The sequence below is a fragment of the Brachyhypopomus gauderio genome, chromosome 16 (genome assembly GCF_052324685.1).
Source record: "Brachyhypopomus gauderio isolate BG-103 chromosome 16, BGAUD_0.2, whole genome shotgun sequence".
NCBI lineage: Eukaryota > Metazoa > Chordata > Actinopteri > Gymnotiformes > Hypopomidae > Brachyhypopomus > Brachyhypopomus gauderio.
In genome coordinates this window covers 9,178,108-9,195,189 of record NC_135226.1, presented here as the reverse complement: position 1 = coordinate 9,195,189, position 17,082 = coordinate 9,178,108, and the positions used below count along the sequence as shown (strand labels likewise).

Below are 17,082 nucleotides of genomic sequence, written 5' to 3'. Positions count from 1 at the left end.
AACACGAGCTGATTTATACCCCGTAGTCATTCAGCCCTGTGAGTCATTAGCTCCCTCAAACAGACACAATCGCTCACATCACGGCGCAAGGAAACGGAGTTGATGCCGCGCTGAGCCCGTCGTTACGGAGGTGACGCAACTTTCCGCTATTGCCACGAGCGATATGTGAGCAGACGCTTTTGCATATTCCCACGTGTTCCACGCGCTCGCGGCGGGCTGCGGGTGCCTTGTGGAAATTAACGAAGCTATTAATGAATTCGCTCGCATCCTCACTGAAGCCCTATTGTCAGGGAGAGGCAAACCACAACAGTTAAGAGATGCGGCAACAGCGTACAGTACCATTTTATTAAATAATCATTTTATTTCATGAATTACCAAATGAAAAACAGCCAAATGAAACTAGCCTGCGCTGTATTGAGGTGAATCTGAACTTCAAGGTTGGGAAATACAAGACGACACTAGGGAAGAGTGAGGTGAGGTATTTGAGCAGCCGGTGCTGTTGTCAGGGAGCCAAGACGTGTGTTTGGTGTGATGATGTTTAGTAGTCCAAATTCAAAATAACGGGGCACCAGAAATGATTGGGTGTCTCTCAGGGCTGTTAGTTATACATGCAGTGTGCGCCTGGGGCAACTTATCAGCAAGTGGTGAAAATAATAAGGTATGTGAAACATAAAGAGCTGTGATTTTCTTTCATTATCCAAATTCTCTCTCTCTCTCTCTCTCTCTCTCTCTCTCTCTCTCTCTCTCTCTCTCTCTCTCTCTCTCACTCATGTGTACAGAGATTGAAAGTTTAGAACACTTTCTCAGGGTCCCTGTTATTTCCATGAGTGTTGTTTTAAGCTGCCACCAGGGTGTGTGTGTGTGTGTGTGTGTGTGTGTGTGTGTAGGGAGAGGGGATAAAGGATTGAGACTAGTGAGAAAGAGGAACAGCATGTTGCCTGCTTCACAGGACCTGCTGAAAGTTCACACCCCCCACCGCACTTACACACACACTCCACATGCACCACACACACCTCTTTCCCTACATACTCTCCCTCTCTCTCTCTCTCTCTCTCTCTCTCTCACACACACACACACACACACACATACACATACACACACACACACACTAGCCTCCCCTACAGTAAAAGGGGCAGCTGCAGTAGGCAGCCTGTGTTCCCATGTGAATAACCATTGGAGTAAAGACACTGACTGTGTACTACAGGGTCTCTCTGTGTGGCGTTACACACTGACTCTGGACTGCAGGGTCTCTCTGTGTGGCGTTACACACTGACTGTGGACTACAGGGTCTCTCTGTGTGGCGTTACACACTGACTGTGGACTACAGGGTCTCTCTGTGTGGCGTTACACACTGACTGTGGACTATAGGGTCTCTCTGTGTGGCGTTACACACTGACTGTGGTCTACAGGGTCTCTCTGTGTGGCGTTACACACTGACTGTGGATTGCAGGGTCTCTCTGTGTGGCGTTACACACTGACTGTGGACTACAGGGTCTCTCTGTGTGGCATTACACACTGACTCTGGACTGTGTATCTCTGTGCGGTGTAAGCCTTGTACCTTCTTCATAGAAAGTTAACTAAAAGTAGCAACAGCACAGTTAAACACAGGTCCTGCAGATGATGTGATAAATCTCACAAGTCTCAGAGAGACGGAGAGGGAGCGTTTATCAGTTCGGCTTGAACACCAGTACTTTTTTATTCCCTTACGGTTTACCATAGAGTCAATTAACAACAACTGCACCCAGCCGGGCAGCAGCCAACAGCCCCAAAAATAAATTAGCGATTGTGCGCTGACAGCAAAGCGCACAAGGAGAACAGGCTGCCATAGCAACGAGGGAAAGCCAGTTGCCCAGGGACGCATCCCAACGATGGACGCAGGTCGGCTGGATCTTCATTTACTCGGGTCTTCCAAACGCTGACACCTGCCTCCAAAGTGCAGCGCAACTTTTGAAAGGTCTTACAAAAAAATAAACAAGGATGTGTGATGGGAACCAGCTTCATCTGTCACCTGCTGAGCGAGTGAGCGGTGTGTTCATCAAGAACCCCACCCCCCGCCCGCCTGCGGTTCACATGGCAGTGTTTACTCTTTTGGGTTCGCATCCTGACCACCGCCATGCCTGCTGGGATGTGTAGTCTTAAAAGCAAACAAATAATCAAACAACCCCATTAGGAGCGTTTCAACCCTGCCGTCGCCTACACTAGCGACCCCGTGACGCTACAGCCCAGCAGAGCGTTCAATCCCACCGGCCGCTGCTGGTTTTAACGGGCGAGCGAGGATCACTTCGTACTCTTAGTCCCGTTAGCTGGGAACGTAGTGTGGGAATCCTGTGCTGATAATGCCAAATGTTCAGTTCGGATGAGCCGTGCCATGTTGTGTTTGGTACACTGACATTTAGTCATGCATGTGGCATTTGCAAAACCATTTGATGACATATTGTGTAATGATATACCTGTACGTTGCCTGGGATACACAGCAACAATGGGGAAAGGGCAGGTGAGCTGACTGCAGGAAGCTTCAGCACTTTGTTAAAGAGACAAACATAAACAAACATAAGGTTGTTTATGTTGATCAGACAAACACTGTGGTCTGTGGAGAAACTCCAAACCCGAGCAAACCCACACACGTGCACAAAGAGTTTTTGTTCCAAGTCACAACTTGGCACTGGGTCCTTTTGAGACTAGAAAGCAAAAATTTTGAAATGTAGAAGTTAACAAAGAAAAAAGTCACTTGGGAATGGAAGAAAGAGAGACAGACAGAGAGAAGAAAAAAGAAAATTCAAAATCGGGCTTTTGGGAGAGAGTCATGAGAAGTAACAGAAGGACAGAACAGACAGTTTTCTGATTGTGTGTGTGTGTGTGTGTGTGTGTTTCTCATAATGCAAAGCCAAATCTGATTATCAGACAGAGAGGCAGACTTAGTCAGAATAAAGACAAAATACTATTGAAGTACACATACGCGTGTGCCCGCACACGCATACAGACACACACACACACACACACACACACACACACACACACACGCATACACACACACACACACACACACACACACACACACCCACACACACACACACACACACACACACACATGCATACAGACACACACACGCACACACCATGGAGCATGATTAGATACCAAAAGTGTTAATGACACTTCTCCTACCTTGCCAGCCAGGTTTACACACAGGTTTGACGTGGATGCGTACGGTAGCGCTCCGCACTGCCCTCTTCTGTCCGCAGTCGAACGCGGTCACGCTTATTTCGTAGTGTGGACGTTCATCGAAACTCAGGCTCTCCGTATTCCTGATGTTGCCTACACACACACACACACACACACACACACACACACACACATACACACACACACAGCTCGTTTGTATCTGTGAGCATATCCCTATACACCACTTGGGCCCTGGGTAGTCAGGTCCACTTTTCCAGTCACTACCACGCCCATGGATGTGGTTGAGGCTGTATGAGATTGTTATTGTAAAACTTTTGTTTAGACGGACCAGTCGGTCGCTAAGACGTGCGCGCACGCAGCCGTGTGGTGTGGGCCTAACCGTTCCGGTCGATGGCGAACGGCGTGTTTTCCGTGGTTATCTGGTAATTGCAGATCTGGCTGTACTGGGGGGAGCAGTCCCGGTCCGTAGCCTGGACCTGGAGTATGCTGTCGTACACTCTGCCCTCCCGCACGGTGCCGGTATACTCGGCACTGCCGAACACCGGAGAGAACTCGTTCACGTCTCCGACCTGCACGCGCACCACAGCCCTGAGGACCGAGAGAGGGGGAGAGAGAGAGAGAGAGAGAGAGAGAGAGAGAGAGAGAGAGAGAGAGAGGGAGGGGGGAGGTTGGGGCATCCATGTGAACGCAGCTTGTTTCGGCAGATCTAGAGGAATGTGCTGGTGAAACAGCTCTGTCCATAAACACACCCGGGCTCTTCACTGGACTCATGCATACTAACGTTTAATGCGATTAGTTAAATCCCCGATAGCAGTGCTGTATCTGTTTTACAAATGAAGCTAACTGATATTTACTGCTGATATGAGGTTGTAGCAATTATCTTGCAGTACGGATGGGTGACTACGTTTGTAATTCAACATTTAATGACTTTTCTTGAGGATAGTCATATGAGAATGGATCTAAAGTTTCGTTTTTCTTATTGCATAGCTGAAAACGCTCATTTTCACTACTACAGCTCTGTCACCTGATGCTCTGTTGCACATATTATATGTGCAAAATGTTGAATATTGATACGAACATAGTTGTATTTGATATATAATTGCCTTGAATATTCTTATACTGAGAACTCCCTACGCATATCCACATGCACGCACACGCATTTTGGATTGAATAAATGTTTTATACTGAGCTTTGTCCTCTGGTAGATTAGCATGGCAGCTGTGCTGAAGAAAGTGAGAGCTTTTAGCTCCCTATCATCTTTAACCTCAAACCTTACTTTGTGTGTGTGTGTGTGTGTGTGTATGTGTGTGTGTTTGGCAGATAGATTAATCTTGTCTGGATTAAAAAGATACAAAGTGATAATGCTACTCGTGTTCTCTTACTCTGATGGAGCGCTATACTGTCTGAGCAGGAACACCTTAATCATGAATGGATGTTGTTCTGGCCTGTGTCACCACTCCCTCTCATCTCTCTGAATCTGTCAGCTCCTCTAAGCTCTTACTCCAAATCCCTCCTCCTCCTCCTCTGCCCCCTCTCGCCCTCGTGCGTACGCCCCCCCCCCCCCCTCCCCCCACCCTCGCACACCCACCTGCATGCACGCGCGCTCGGCCGCAGGGGGCTGGTGGGCGGAGGTGTTAAGACGCCCAGGGACAGACGGACATGTGAGGGAAGGCTAGCAGGAAAGGAACAAATCCCTCACAAGCATGTGTTCATGTGGGCACACGTGCACGTCTGCGTGAGCACGTGCGTGTGCCGTGCCTGGTGATGTGTGGCTAAAGGGTGTTCCTCCTTAGATTTAAAATGCCAGACGTTTCACAAGTGTAAGCAGACCAACATGGATGCCTCCGACGGATAACCTAATCACCACCCCCCCCCCCCCAAAAAAAAAGAAAACACCCTTCATCAGTAATTAGAAAAATACTGTCCTTTACATTACCAACAAATGTACAATGTTTACAGAGAAGCAGAAATGTTCATTCAACATCAATTCTGGGTATCTATGATGCCCATTTACATGTTCCTGTTAGAAGAATGATGAACTCATTTCCTCATTTCCAGCCGTGGTTAGGAATTTAATCTAAACTTCTCTGTCTCTAATTGTAGCATCACATTCATCTGAACCCAAGTGCGTCATGAGAATCAGTTCAAATCTAAAGCATGTGGCTTTTTTGATGCATTTTGTTAACACTAAGGCAGATTCATGGAACTGGAAATGGTTTTTTTTCCAGAATTGTTTCTGTTGAACAAAGGACCGAATGGTTCACATTCTTCACATTTTATCGCATTGCCAGTCAACGTGGCCCTGGCATCACTGAACTCTTGATCACGTTCACTTAAAGGCCAAGATGTTGTGGTGGGAGGTGCTATGCTATGACTTTTTCTTGTACATCTCATGGTAATATGGGCTTTTATTGTGAAATGTGTGTTTATAAAGTGCAAAATTGCTTCGCTTCCATGAGGCTTAAAGCAAGACTTTTAGAAAGTGTAATAAACCGTTGATGCTAGAAAGCAGAATCTTCTGACAGCTTTGCTATTACTTCCACACTATTTAAGGACCTGACACAAGCATGTGATCTTATAACTCCCCTGTGAGTGTTTTACTGTTCAGAGCTTGTTTGTACGTTATGGGTGGTGATGCAATGCTGATATTTGAAGGTCCGTTTCCTGGAAGAGCATTGCACATAACATTTGTAGATTGATGGATATGCGTAGGACCACAAAACCACAAAATCATGCTCCCATCCACTCAGGCACAGGACACCAGGGGCTGACTCTATTATAGAATGAATATCAGCTATAAAGCTAATAAGGAAATCCTCATTTTATCCTATAATTTGTGGTGACAATGTTAAAGCACTGTGCGTAATTCACACTTGAGTATATGATGTAATTGAGGATATGATGTAATTGAGGATATAATGTAATTGAGGATATGATGTTTTTATGGCTACGGTTTTACAAGACCATTTAGAGATCACAGGGAGATGCCCCTGCCCGTCTCTTTAAAACTGTAAAAACACCATCCGAGAAACAAACTGGTTAAAAGGACAATAAATCAGTCTTTTTCTACTTTTAAAACACATATATACAGGTTTGTTGCTGAACCAAGGGTTCCTGGTGGTGTGGATGATTGGTTTACCAAAGCACCCGTATAACTCTGTATGGCCATACATGTCATATCAGGCAGTTAGTGTGAGACTGACTCACACACATTAGCCCAAAGGTCATGGTATACAAGGCTTAGAAAAACAGTGTAGCAGTGTATCTCAGACATGGCTTTATTTGTTGAGCAGTAGGTAGTGTGGAGAGAGGGAGAGAGAGAATGAGAGAGAGAGAGTGAGAGAGAGAGATAGACATGAGTATAATGGCATTAGGCAGAGTAAATATAAAAAGAAGGAGCCTCACCAAAGCAATTTAGTGCATCGAGGAAAAAATGGTAAAGGTCAGGACAGAGTGAGTCACTGGAGACAGGCAGAGGAGGGATAATGATTAGACAAAAACATCAAGCTGGGGCTGTTTTATCCGCGCTATGGGCCGATGAGTCATGGAAAATGTAGTTTTAAGATTGGGGTGGACAATCATACCTCTGTCATTTAGCTAAGGATGAAATTAACTCACAGGCAAGGGTCGTGCGGGTAAGAGGCGTCGGGGGTGTGGTGTGCTGTGACGGAGTCCTCCCCACTGGGTGAGGTGATACGAAACCCCAGGCAACCGCAGCAGTGCCAGTGGCAGGCATTTCTCCAACAGCAGTGAAAGCAGCTCTTGTGGTTCAGAGCCCTCGGTGAGGAGCGAGGTGAAGATCGCCAGATCCTGAAGAACCTGCTGAGGAGCCTGCAGCAACCCGGCGCACCAGCTGCGTCCCCGGTCGTCCTTCCTAAGATGACACGCCAGGATGATCCGGGAGCAGATGCCGAGCTATTCTAGTGTGGGGCGGCCGTGAGAGAGTTGGGTAGCTCATGACCCGGTGGGTTCCTACGGTGGCACTGCTGGACCACGATGCACTGTGACGAGCGGTTCTGTGACGGGTTTGTCAAACCCCAGAACAACAAAGGCAGAGATTCTCGACCCGAGAATCTCGGCAGATCCGAGACTGCTTCAGGCGGGGGCTGCTTGGTTCGTGACATACACCACAGTGGACGTTGTGGTGCTGGAGCGGTTTGTCTCTTTCGTAACGGCCAAGACCAGCACCACGGCTCCAGTTCTGTAGGTGTTGTGCTGGATGGAGCACATGTTCTGACAAACCCATCCTTCTTCCTGTCTTTTCTGCAGCTCTTTCTCTCCCTTCTTTATGTTCTTGCCTCACACTCCCTCTCTTTTTGCGATTGCATTGGCCGTAGGCGGGAGTATTGTGAAACAAATGTTTTGGGGGTTAGTCCTGCATGGGGTTGTGCACCCTGTGTTGAGTAGGATATGCCTCCAGGGTCTTCACAGGCTGAACCAGGACAGGTAGAGGTGAGGCCCTCCGAGACCTGATAGGGAGACCAAGTCTCGGGGGAACTGTGGTGTCTCCTGTTGGTTTTCTTATATGGGATTCTCTTTTGGAGCAGTTCCTGGATGACACTCGGAAGAAAATCAGAAGTCCAAGTATATATATGTAGGATTATTTGATGGTGAGGTGCTGAGTCAGGAAGAGTACTGTGGTGTCCTCACATCTCGATCGTTAAACCAGACACATACACAGTGATGCAGTATCTCAGCATTCTGTGTGCATTCCATCTCCTGACATGGACTTCTGAAAGATGTTCTTACTGACCAGGGTACTGATGTGTTATGTGAATTGTTTGTGAATGTGTTTGTGAATTAAGACACTAGATCTTGGCATAGAGGACTAGGCGTATGAGGTCCCATAGGGGACTAGACGCACCGTACGAGGTCCTGTAGGGGACTAGACGCACCGTACGAGGTCCTGTAGGGGACTAGACACCCCGTATGAGGTCCTGTAGGGGACTAGACGCACCGTATGAGGTCCTGTAGGGGACTAGACACCCCGTATGAGGTCCCGTAGGGGTCTTGATGTTCTGGATGACCTCTTGTTTGCCCTGTACGAGGTCCCATAGTCCTCCTCAGTTTGCCCCCTTTTCAAAAATTTATTATGTAGGTGGAAGCCCTTTGAGAGTCTTGAAAACCATCCACAAAAATTGGGCAACCCTGTACCCAGCCTTCTTATAGCAAAAGTGAAACTCAGGTCTTGTTCTTGTGCTAAGTTCATGTTCTTGCAAACAAGAGCAAAACCCGACTCACAGGGACAGCTGGAGCAGGATCCTTTTTGGGGCTCGTTTGCAGGCTGGATGGCTCCGTGGCCGGAGATGGACGGAGGTTGTCAAGTGCTGTCGGCAGCATGTAGGGGCGGTTCAGGTGAACAAGCAGGCGATCAAATCAGATGCACCTGTGCCTCGTTATGGGCGGCTTGTTTAAACCGTGTTTTCTGTCTTGGGCTCCCAGACAGAGAGGGAATGTGTTCGTTCCACGTCAATGAAATGTCACGTCAACTTGACCAGGAACATATTTTCAGTGGTACCAGTACAAGCTGGTTATGCAGAAGCACCCACGCTAGCAACTGGTGTCCAATAACAACGGTCTGTGTCCAAGAACACTTTGAAACTAGAGGCTTCATTCCCGCAGCGTGTAGCTGGAGACTTTGAGCTGGGTCTTCGTCCCATCACAGCACAACCAGACAGCTTTTTGATGCACACACAGTGGCCCCATTTAAGTTATTGATCCGTTTTTAATCGAGTTTGACGGCGAGCTGAAGTGCAGGGAGAAGCACCTCTCACACGTTGGAAAACAGCCTTCATTAAGAGCAGCAAACTAGATGGACTGTTAACGCTCAAAGAGACAGCTGGCCAGTCGGAGGACTTCGCTTTCAAAGTTCACAGCCACCACGCCCAGCTTCCTCGTATGGCCGCAAGATTCAGACAAAAATACATCTATGATTGTACGGCAATGTACTGTGTTTGTGATTAGCCTTGCGAAAACACTGAATTTGACACGCCTAAGAATTATATTTGGTCAAAGTGATTTATGATTGGATGTGAGTGATGGGACTCAAGAGCGTTACATGAATACTGCAATATTAGTGGCCTACATCAGTTCAGTCGTACATCCTCACTATATCTACACATGTACACAATGCACTTGCTACCTCACTGCAATTTGCTCCCCCTGTATACACCTCTAACACTGTATTTATCGCCTTATTTTTTGCATCATTCAAATAATTCTTTATTTAAATAAATAAAATCTAATCAAATATATTTGTATAGCGCTTTTCACAACATATGTTGTCACAAAGCGCTTTACAGGATTTACAAGGTTAACAATACTAAATAAAGAATTTATATTTCTTATGTCATTGCTTCTCTGTGTGCCCTTAATTGCCCCTCGGGGATGAATAAAGTTTTCTGAATCTGAATATCATACTTGAAATGTATTTATATTTTAAACAAACTTGATTCATTCATTTTGGAACATTCTGCGACCTCAGAACAGCATTGTCGAGAGCAAACAAGCTAGTGTGTGCGTTCCCGCCCGGCTGTGTTCTTACTTATTTCAGTTGCGTTTGTGAGCATTGTGGTTAATGTGAATGAACAGAAGAAAGTTCTTGCACTATAATGAATGCTGCTGTGGCCATGGTTGCTAGGGCAACAGTTCCTGCTACAGAAAGCCAGTCATCACAGTGTGGTTAGGAACAAATGATAATACTATTTAAAGCTCTGACGAAGCTAAAAGAAGCTCATAAAATAAGTGAAGGACCAGCCAGCGGTCATGTTATGCCTCTTGACATTTTTTAAAGGATCCAAAAAGCTTTGCAAGTTTAGCGTACGCCATACTGGTGATCCAGCAAAAGTCCGTTTTAATGGTAGTGAGGGAATGTGAAACCTTTTTCACACTTTAATGGACCGAGGGTTTTATTAAAGCGGCGTCTTGAGTGGAAAATATTTTATGAATCTAAACCGTCAGATATTTGGCAATGTGAGAACTTCAGGAATCCAGAGTATTTTTTTTTTTGCCCTGCAGAAGCGAACGCTGTGGGCGGGGCTGTGGTGCACCAGGGCAGAACAGCGCCACCTTGCTGATTCATACAGAACTACTCCGCCGCTGTGTTTTCTTCTCCTCCATCTGCGCTCCTCAGATCTTTCATCTTTCGTCAATCTCGGAGAACACGCTGCGTTCTCTCAGGTGGCGTCATTACTCCTAATCAGATCAGCGCTTAAACACATCTAGAGGTTGATGAAAGTCTTGTGTTTTCTGCTGTAATAAAACGTAAAGGTTCGATCATATGTGCACACACACACACACACACACACACACACACACACACACACACACACACACACACACACACACACACACATACTTGTGCGATCTCTTTCCTCCAGCTCCTCCTGACTCCGTTCCGCAGTCGTACGCCTGGATGATGAAGGTGTACTCCCTCTGGCGCTCGCAGTCGATTGGCTCTCGGGCCCGTAGCTGCCCCTCCCCCGACGTCCTGTTCAGGACCACGGCCTCGAACGGAGCGTTTGGACCGTGCACTCGGAACGCACAGATCTCCCCTGGAGGAGGGAGGCGCGGGGGAAGGAGAAGGAAGGAGAAGAGATATCAAATTAGAAAGGCAACAGAACACTCATTTGAGAAGCTTTTGTCCTTTGGCAGGAAAGAAAAAAGAATGAAATTCCGTCATCTGCCATGTTGCCTCGTCTTCTCCTTATCTCAGGTTTTGATTAAACTAGATTCCGCTTTTCACTCGTGGGTTGGTTCTCCTCGGCGAACCGCGACATATAGTGCATCTCACCCAGATAAACCCAGAAAGGATTTTCCTTTCTGAATGGGGTGGAGTGGAGTAGGGTGGGGCGTTGTGGTGGTGGTGGTTATGGTGGAGGTGTTGGAGGTGTTTGGTTCAGCCCCCCCCCCCCCCCGACAGGTTTATCTGAAATTGTCTGAAAGCCCACGCCACAGAGCCCCAAGACCCCACGGAAAAGTGCAGCCAGTTACGGTCACTGTTAGCAGTTTCACTCGCTCACGCTACATTCGATGCCTGACCAGTGGCTGGTTGCCAGGGTCACCATTTGACACGGCTGAGTGCCCCGAGCGTTCTGCCCCCCCCAGGGCAGTGCCCGGGGGCTGCTCGGGGTGCATGGCACTTCCAATATCCCAGTGTGCACTGGGCCTGTGCTCCCGCACACCCCCCACTCCCCCCCACAATCCCCCTGAGCTGACATCGGATCGACAGAGGAATCGGGTAGATGCAGTGAGGAGCTTTTCATGCAAGTTACATAATGTAATATGGGATTTCCATTCGTAGAGCTAGGCTGACCAAATTAGCATAATTAAGCAATGGAGAAACCAGTCAGCCACTACTGGGACTCAAACGGCTGTTTAACGACTGCCAAGTGGTTGGCATGTTAGAGTTGTTTCAAGAAAAATCTACATAATATACAAGGGATAAAAACTCAATAATTAGACAAAGATTTAAGTACAGTGTCGTATTTCCTGAGACCGAAGAACTTTTGTGACTTGAGCCTTGAGTCCAAAGAAGAAATGTGACCAGTGATTTTGGTGAAAAACACATATACATCCAAGTGTATTTACTGTAGCAATGACACTGGTTAAGAAGCTTAAATTCCAATCTGGATTCAAAACCGTCACCCTAAGCCAGTGCACCCAGGGGTGGGTGGGGAGGTAGGGGCAGGTGGGGGTAGGTAGGGGCAGGTGGGGGTGGGTAGGGGCGGGTTGGTAAGGTTGGAGTTAGTTTCTCACTTCATTATCAGTATTTTCCTCTTTTTCTTCCCCTCTGTTTTCTCTTACACACACACGGAACTGCAGTGGTGAGATAGAACGAAGAAGCTATTGGGGTTTGAGTGGAGCCCAAATGAAAAGTGATGTAATCAAAGTCATTATAGAATTAGTCAAGCAAGAAAGGGGAAGAAATTACACTCGGTGCTGGCTGGTCAAAACGGGGATAATAATTAACACCAAAGAACCAGTCATTTCACTTTGTGTGTGTGTGTGTGTGTGTGTGTGTGTGTGTGTGTGTGTGTGTGTGTGTATGCTCGGGCATGAATTAAAATTCTAATCAAAACGACATTGTTCCAAGTATAAAAAGAGCTTCTTGTTCAGGCTTCTGCATTATATATTTCAATCCTACCCCCTCTTCTCTTCTCTTGCCCTCTATCCTGTCTTCCTCTTCCCCTCTCCTCTCCACGGCTCTCCTCCTCTCTCTCGTCCCCTCCCTTTCTCCCTGCTCCTCCCCTCCTCTCCTCCCCCCTCACTCTCATCCATCTCTCCTCTCCTCTTGTCATACTGGTCCCCTGACAAAAATGTAGGGACAAAGACTGTTGCATTCATAGCCTGCACAGCTAAAGCAATTACAGGCAGCATTCAATACAATCAATACTCATTCATTCACTTCCCAGTGTAGAAGAGCCTACCCATTAAACACACACACGCTTAGTTTAGTGCTGATTATGTTTAAGTACCCATGTCTAACGACACGCCCAGGTACTAGTGCCGCCTTAGGCAGTGTTACATTTGTGCGTTTGTGTGTTTCTTAAACATTAACAGGATATTGGGGTGCAAAGAAAAGGACATGTAGACAATAGACCTCACCATGTCTTACACACTAAATGCACCATATCCTACTCAATACATCATAAATATGTTTCTAAAAGGATTTAGGAAAGATTTATTTGCTCAGCTATTTCTGACAGGTGAATACTTCATACAGCTTTGTATACAATAAATTGATATTCTGGGATATAGATTACAGGATAAAGAGGACAAGCACACATAAACAGACACACACGTGGGAACACACACGGACACACACGTGAACACACACAGTGTGTGGCTCCCTCATCATTCCTTGTATTTCCTGTATTAGCTGTCAGCAGACTGACACCAGCTTTCACATTATATAGAGCACGAGAGACGCCTGACTGTGCAGCTTCTGTCTGGAACATTTTTACAGTAGCTACAATCTGGAAGGAAGTGTTATGAGATTTTATGCTGACACGCAGACGTCTCATAACATACAAACAAACAAACAGAACATGGTAAGAATTGAATACATTTTTACATTTAGCCCTTGCGACACTCTTCTGCTGTCTGATACAGAGTTTTACCATTTTCACTTCCACTACACCTCTCCCTTGCTCTGACACACACTCTCTCTCTCTCTCTCTCTCTCTCTCTCTCACACACACACACACACACACACACGCGCTTTGCCTAGTAATAAAATCTAAATAAACCTCTTACAGTAAGGCAGACAGAAGCAGGGACGCTGGGCATTATTAACCTGGTGCCTGCGGTGACGTGTTGGTGAAGGAGGGGAGACCACCAGCACTCAGTCACACGTCGTCCATGACACAACTAATCTACAGCCCTGAGTGGACATTTAAATCAGCACATTCACCATCTCTCTCTCTGGGCTTTAGATCATCTCCATGCAGACAAAATGCACGTAATCAACACTTCCTGGCTCACCAAGGTTACATAAACACCAATAACACACACACACTGCCGTATTACTGCCTTGTTGGGCCTAGCCATTGACTTGTGTATTAGTCAAAGTAAATAATTCTGACTACACCTTAACCTAAACATAACATTAACCAATAATGACATGGAAACGCATTTTGTTTGACAAACCCAATGCCAAACTGTTGGTTTTTCTATTATAAAAGTCCCCATAAAGACCTAAAATACTCCCTCTATCCTTCTACAACCTCCACCACCAGGATGAAGAGGTGGTTGACGACCCTGTCACCTCCGTGGGTCATGATTGTGGGCAACACTCAGCCAGGAGTTTGTCACACACACACACACACACACACACACACACACACACACACACACACACACACACACACACACACACACACACACACACACAGTGTCACACTGTTTTTCAAACCTCATTACGAAACTAGAGGCGTTTCATAATGTGATAATAAACAGAAGTGAAGGCAGTTTTCTTATTAGCAGCATAATGTGTGAATTAACTGAAGTGAACACAAGACAGAACACACACACATGTGAACACACATACACTATTACCTATTGACATAAGGTATTGACTTTACCTCTATAATTCATGTAAAAAAACACCATGTACTGTATATCCAGTGTGTCCTGAATTTGCCTGGTTGACTGGGTATGAAAAAGCGTTTGATGTTTGTCCCAATATAAAATGTGTTGAAGGATTGATATGATAAAGGGAGAAATGTTGAACTATTTCTGAACACACATAAACATACAAATCTCATAATCCTAATTAAACACAGTTGATTGAACGTTTAGACACTCGATACATTGATGCAACTTCTTTCACTGCACTATGATTCTTGGGAATGTAATTAACTGTCTAATTTAATCAGACTGCCTTTAACTGCTCTTTCATCTGACTCCCTCCCTCAGGCAAAGGTGTTTCAGAGAGAGAGGGAGAGAGTGAAAGAGAGGGAGAGAGTGAAAGAGTGAGAGAGAGTGAGAGAGTGAGAGAGAAATAGCTGTGTGACAAGGTCTCATTAATCCTAAGCGAATGGAAATAATCGTAATGACAGGAAGGCTCGTGTTTTCTTGGCTCTGACACAACGGAAACGTTCAGCTATTAAAGGACAGTGTTTCTCTCTCCCTCTCATCCCTCTTTCTGTCTTTCTCTCTGTGTCTATATGTGTGTGAGTTCTAAAAAGGTCACTGTGTGTGCAGACTGTGCAGCTTAATCCCCTAGGCTTTATACCTCTCACTTTACAACTCTCCCTCTCTCTCCCCCTCTCTCCCTCTCTCTCTCCCCCTTTCCATCTCTCTCCCTCTTTCCACCTCTCTCCCTCTCTCTCAGTCTCTCCGTGTCAGTCTCACCCAGCATTTCAAGATCTAAGAGACGTTCCTGCAGACAGACGCCGATAGTCTTTACCGCGGCCCACGAATCAGACACCACAGGGGATTAGGGAGAGCTGGATGAAAAGAGGGATTTAAAACAGCACTCATTCCCATCACTCGCCCAACCTTTTAAAACAAACTCCCAATATGGGGTCATGTTTTTTACAGATGGTAATGCATTTACCCACAATGGGCAGTGGTCACACTTAGATTTTATGTCATTTGGACACACAGGAGTGACACGGTGACAGAACCACCGTGTCAAGATGAACGATGACCGCTTAACGCAAACTCTCTGGCTGTTCTAAAATAAACCGAACAAATGGGAACTGATGAATATTGCAGCAGACCTTTTAAACTCTGCCGGTCGGCTAACTGCGGGTGGAGTCTTTCACCCTATATTGGCGTCCTTTTCCTGCTCTTTCTCCTGCTTCTGACCACCAGTCTGCCGTGGCCTTTTGGGCCTCCGCGTTGTCCGGACGCATGCTGGACGGAGTCGGGCCCGATGCGGTCCCCGTCGCCGAGGCGCCCCCTCGAGCACGTCATGAGACCTTCGCCAGAGCCGCACCGCTCCACATGCAAAATCCGCACCTCAAATCCCGCAGGGCTTAAAAACCCGTCTTCGACCTGAATTAACGTCTCCTCTTCACCAACGCTGCCTAAAGACGACTTGACAGGTGAAATCAATTAAGCATCTAAGCTTTCACCTGAATTAACCTCCACAGTTCAGTTTAAGGAAAGAGGGAGTTCCCCGCCAGGGAATTACCAGTGTTTGTTCATTCAGACTCTTTATACTACAAAGTCATAAATGGAATTCAGTACTGAAATGTTAATTTACTTCAGTACGTGCATAGGCTGATATATAGCCAATCAATTTTTATTATAGACTGTCAAGCAATGAAGGCATACCATCAATGCTAAAATACATTAGGGGGAAGTCATTGGATATTCATGAGCATACTACCATAGAGATTAATCTTATTTTTATTACCATACACACATGTGGATTACTGAATATAAAGTATAATCCTGTAATGTGTTTTCAGTTACCACAAAATGAACCTCAGTGTCCCTGCTGTCACTTAATTACACAGCTCTCTACCAGCTTAAATTAAATGTGTAACAACAAGTTAAATGTTTGCTTTAAATTAATAAGCCTTTCTGTTTTCAGTTTTTAAATTCACCCCATATGGAATGTTACCTGTTGTGTAATTAGGCTAATTATATTTTGCAAGATGTTCCTCAAATTGTGCTTGCCAATGTGTATCTGTGTGTATCTGTGTGAAAATGGGGCACCTGCATTTCTAAATGGCCGATAAAAAGTAATTAAAAGTACAATAAGAGAAAAAAGTAAAACAATGCAACCTAATTTTTCACAGCCTTACGAACTCCGCAGAAGCACTTTAATAATGGACTGATAATGAAGCCCTGGGCTACCCCAATGGATGATCATTTCATCTGCTAATGATGATCTCATTATCTGCTTTTCTTGCATTCACTTTCAAATACGTTGCTCCCAACTCCACTTTCCTCTTCCACATCTTCCCCTCACCGCCCTTATTTCTCACGTGAGCACACATACACCTGCCAGTTCATCTGCTCTATGATGAATGTGGTTTGCACAGGGGGGAGAAGCTAAAGTCTTGACGGCTGAAACCTCATGAAAACACATCTGGATGTAAAAAACACCTGGAGCCACAGAGCAGCTGCGTTCAGCTAATGCACACTAGTGTTGACAGTCTGGGTTCATTTCCCTAGATGCCTAAATGTATGACTGTGTAGTTGTATCTCCGGAGTGTTACACGTTGCGTGCGCATGTGCGTGCGTGTATGTACTGGGATGACAGGTGCTTGATAGTCAACACACACACAGACAGAGATAATTAACCACAGAGTCTATGGATGAGTTGCCACACTACTAAAGTGTCTACTTTTGAAAGACAAGGAAAGTAGAGTGATAAAGAAAGCCATTGGCATTCAATTAACCAAAGAGTTGGAGAAGAGGGTTAAAAGTGGATAGGGACT

The 17,082-nt window shown here is 45.9% G+C and overlaps 1 protein-coding gene across 1 annotated transcript in view; it reads right to left on the bottom strand.

Annotated features, from left to right (window-relative positions):
• The window catches only part of clstn2b (calsyntenin 2b), a 77,490-nt gene that overhangs the window by 33,202 nt on the left and 27,206 nt on the right, over positions 1-17,082 (bottom strand). Inside the window, exons 3-5 of the mRNA XM_076976335.1 lie at positions 10,539-10,734; positions 3,561-3,769; positions 3,164-3,313 (exon numbers count right to left, since the gene is read on the bottom strand). Of these exons, the coding sequence (XP_076832450.1) occupies positions 3,164-3,313; positions 3,561-3,769; positions 10,539-10,734 (555 nt within the window). The remainder of the gene's footprint in view (positions 1-3,163; positions 3,314-3,560; positions 3,770-10,538; positions 10,735-17,082) is intronic.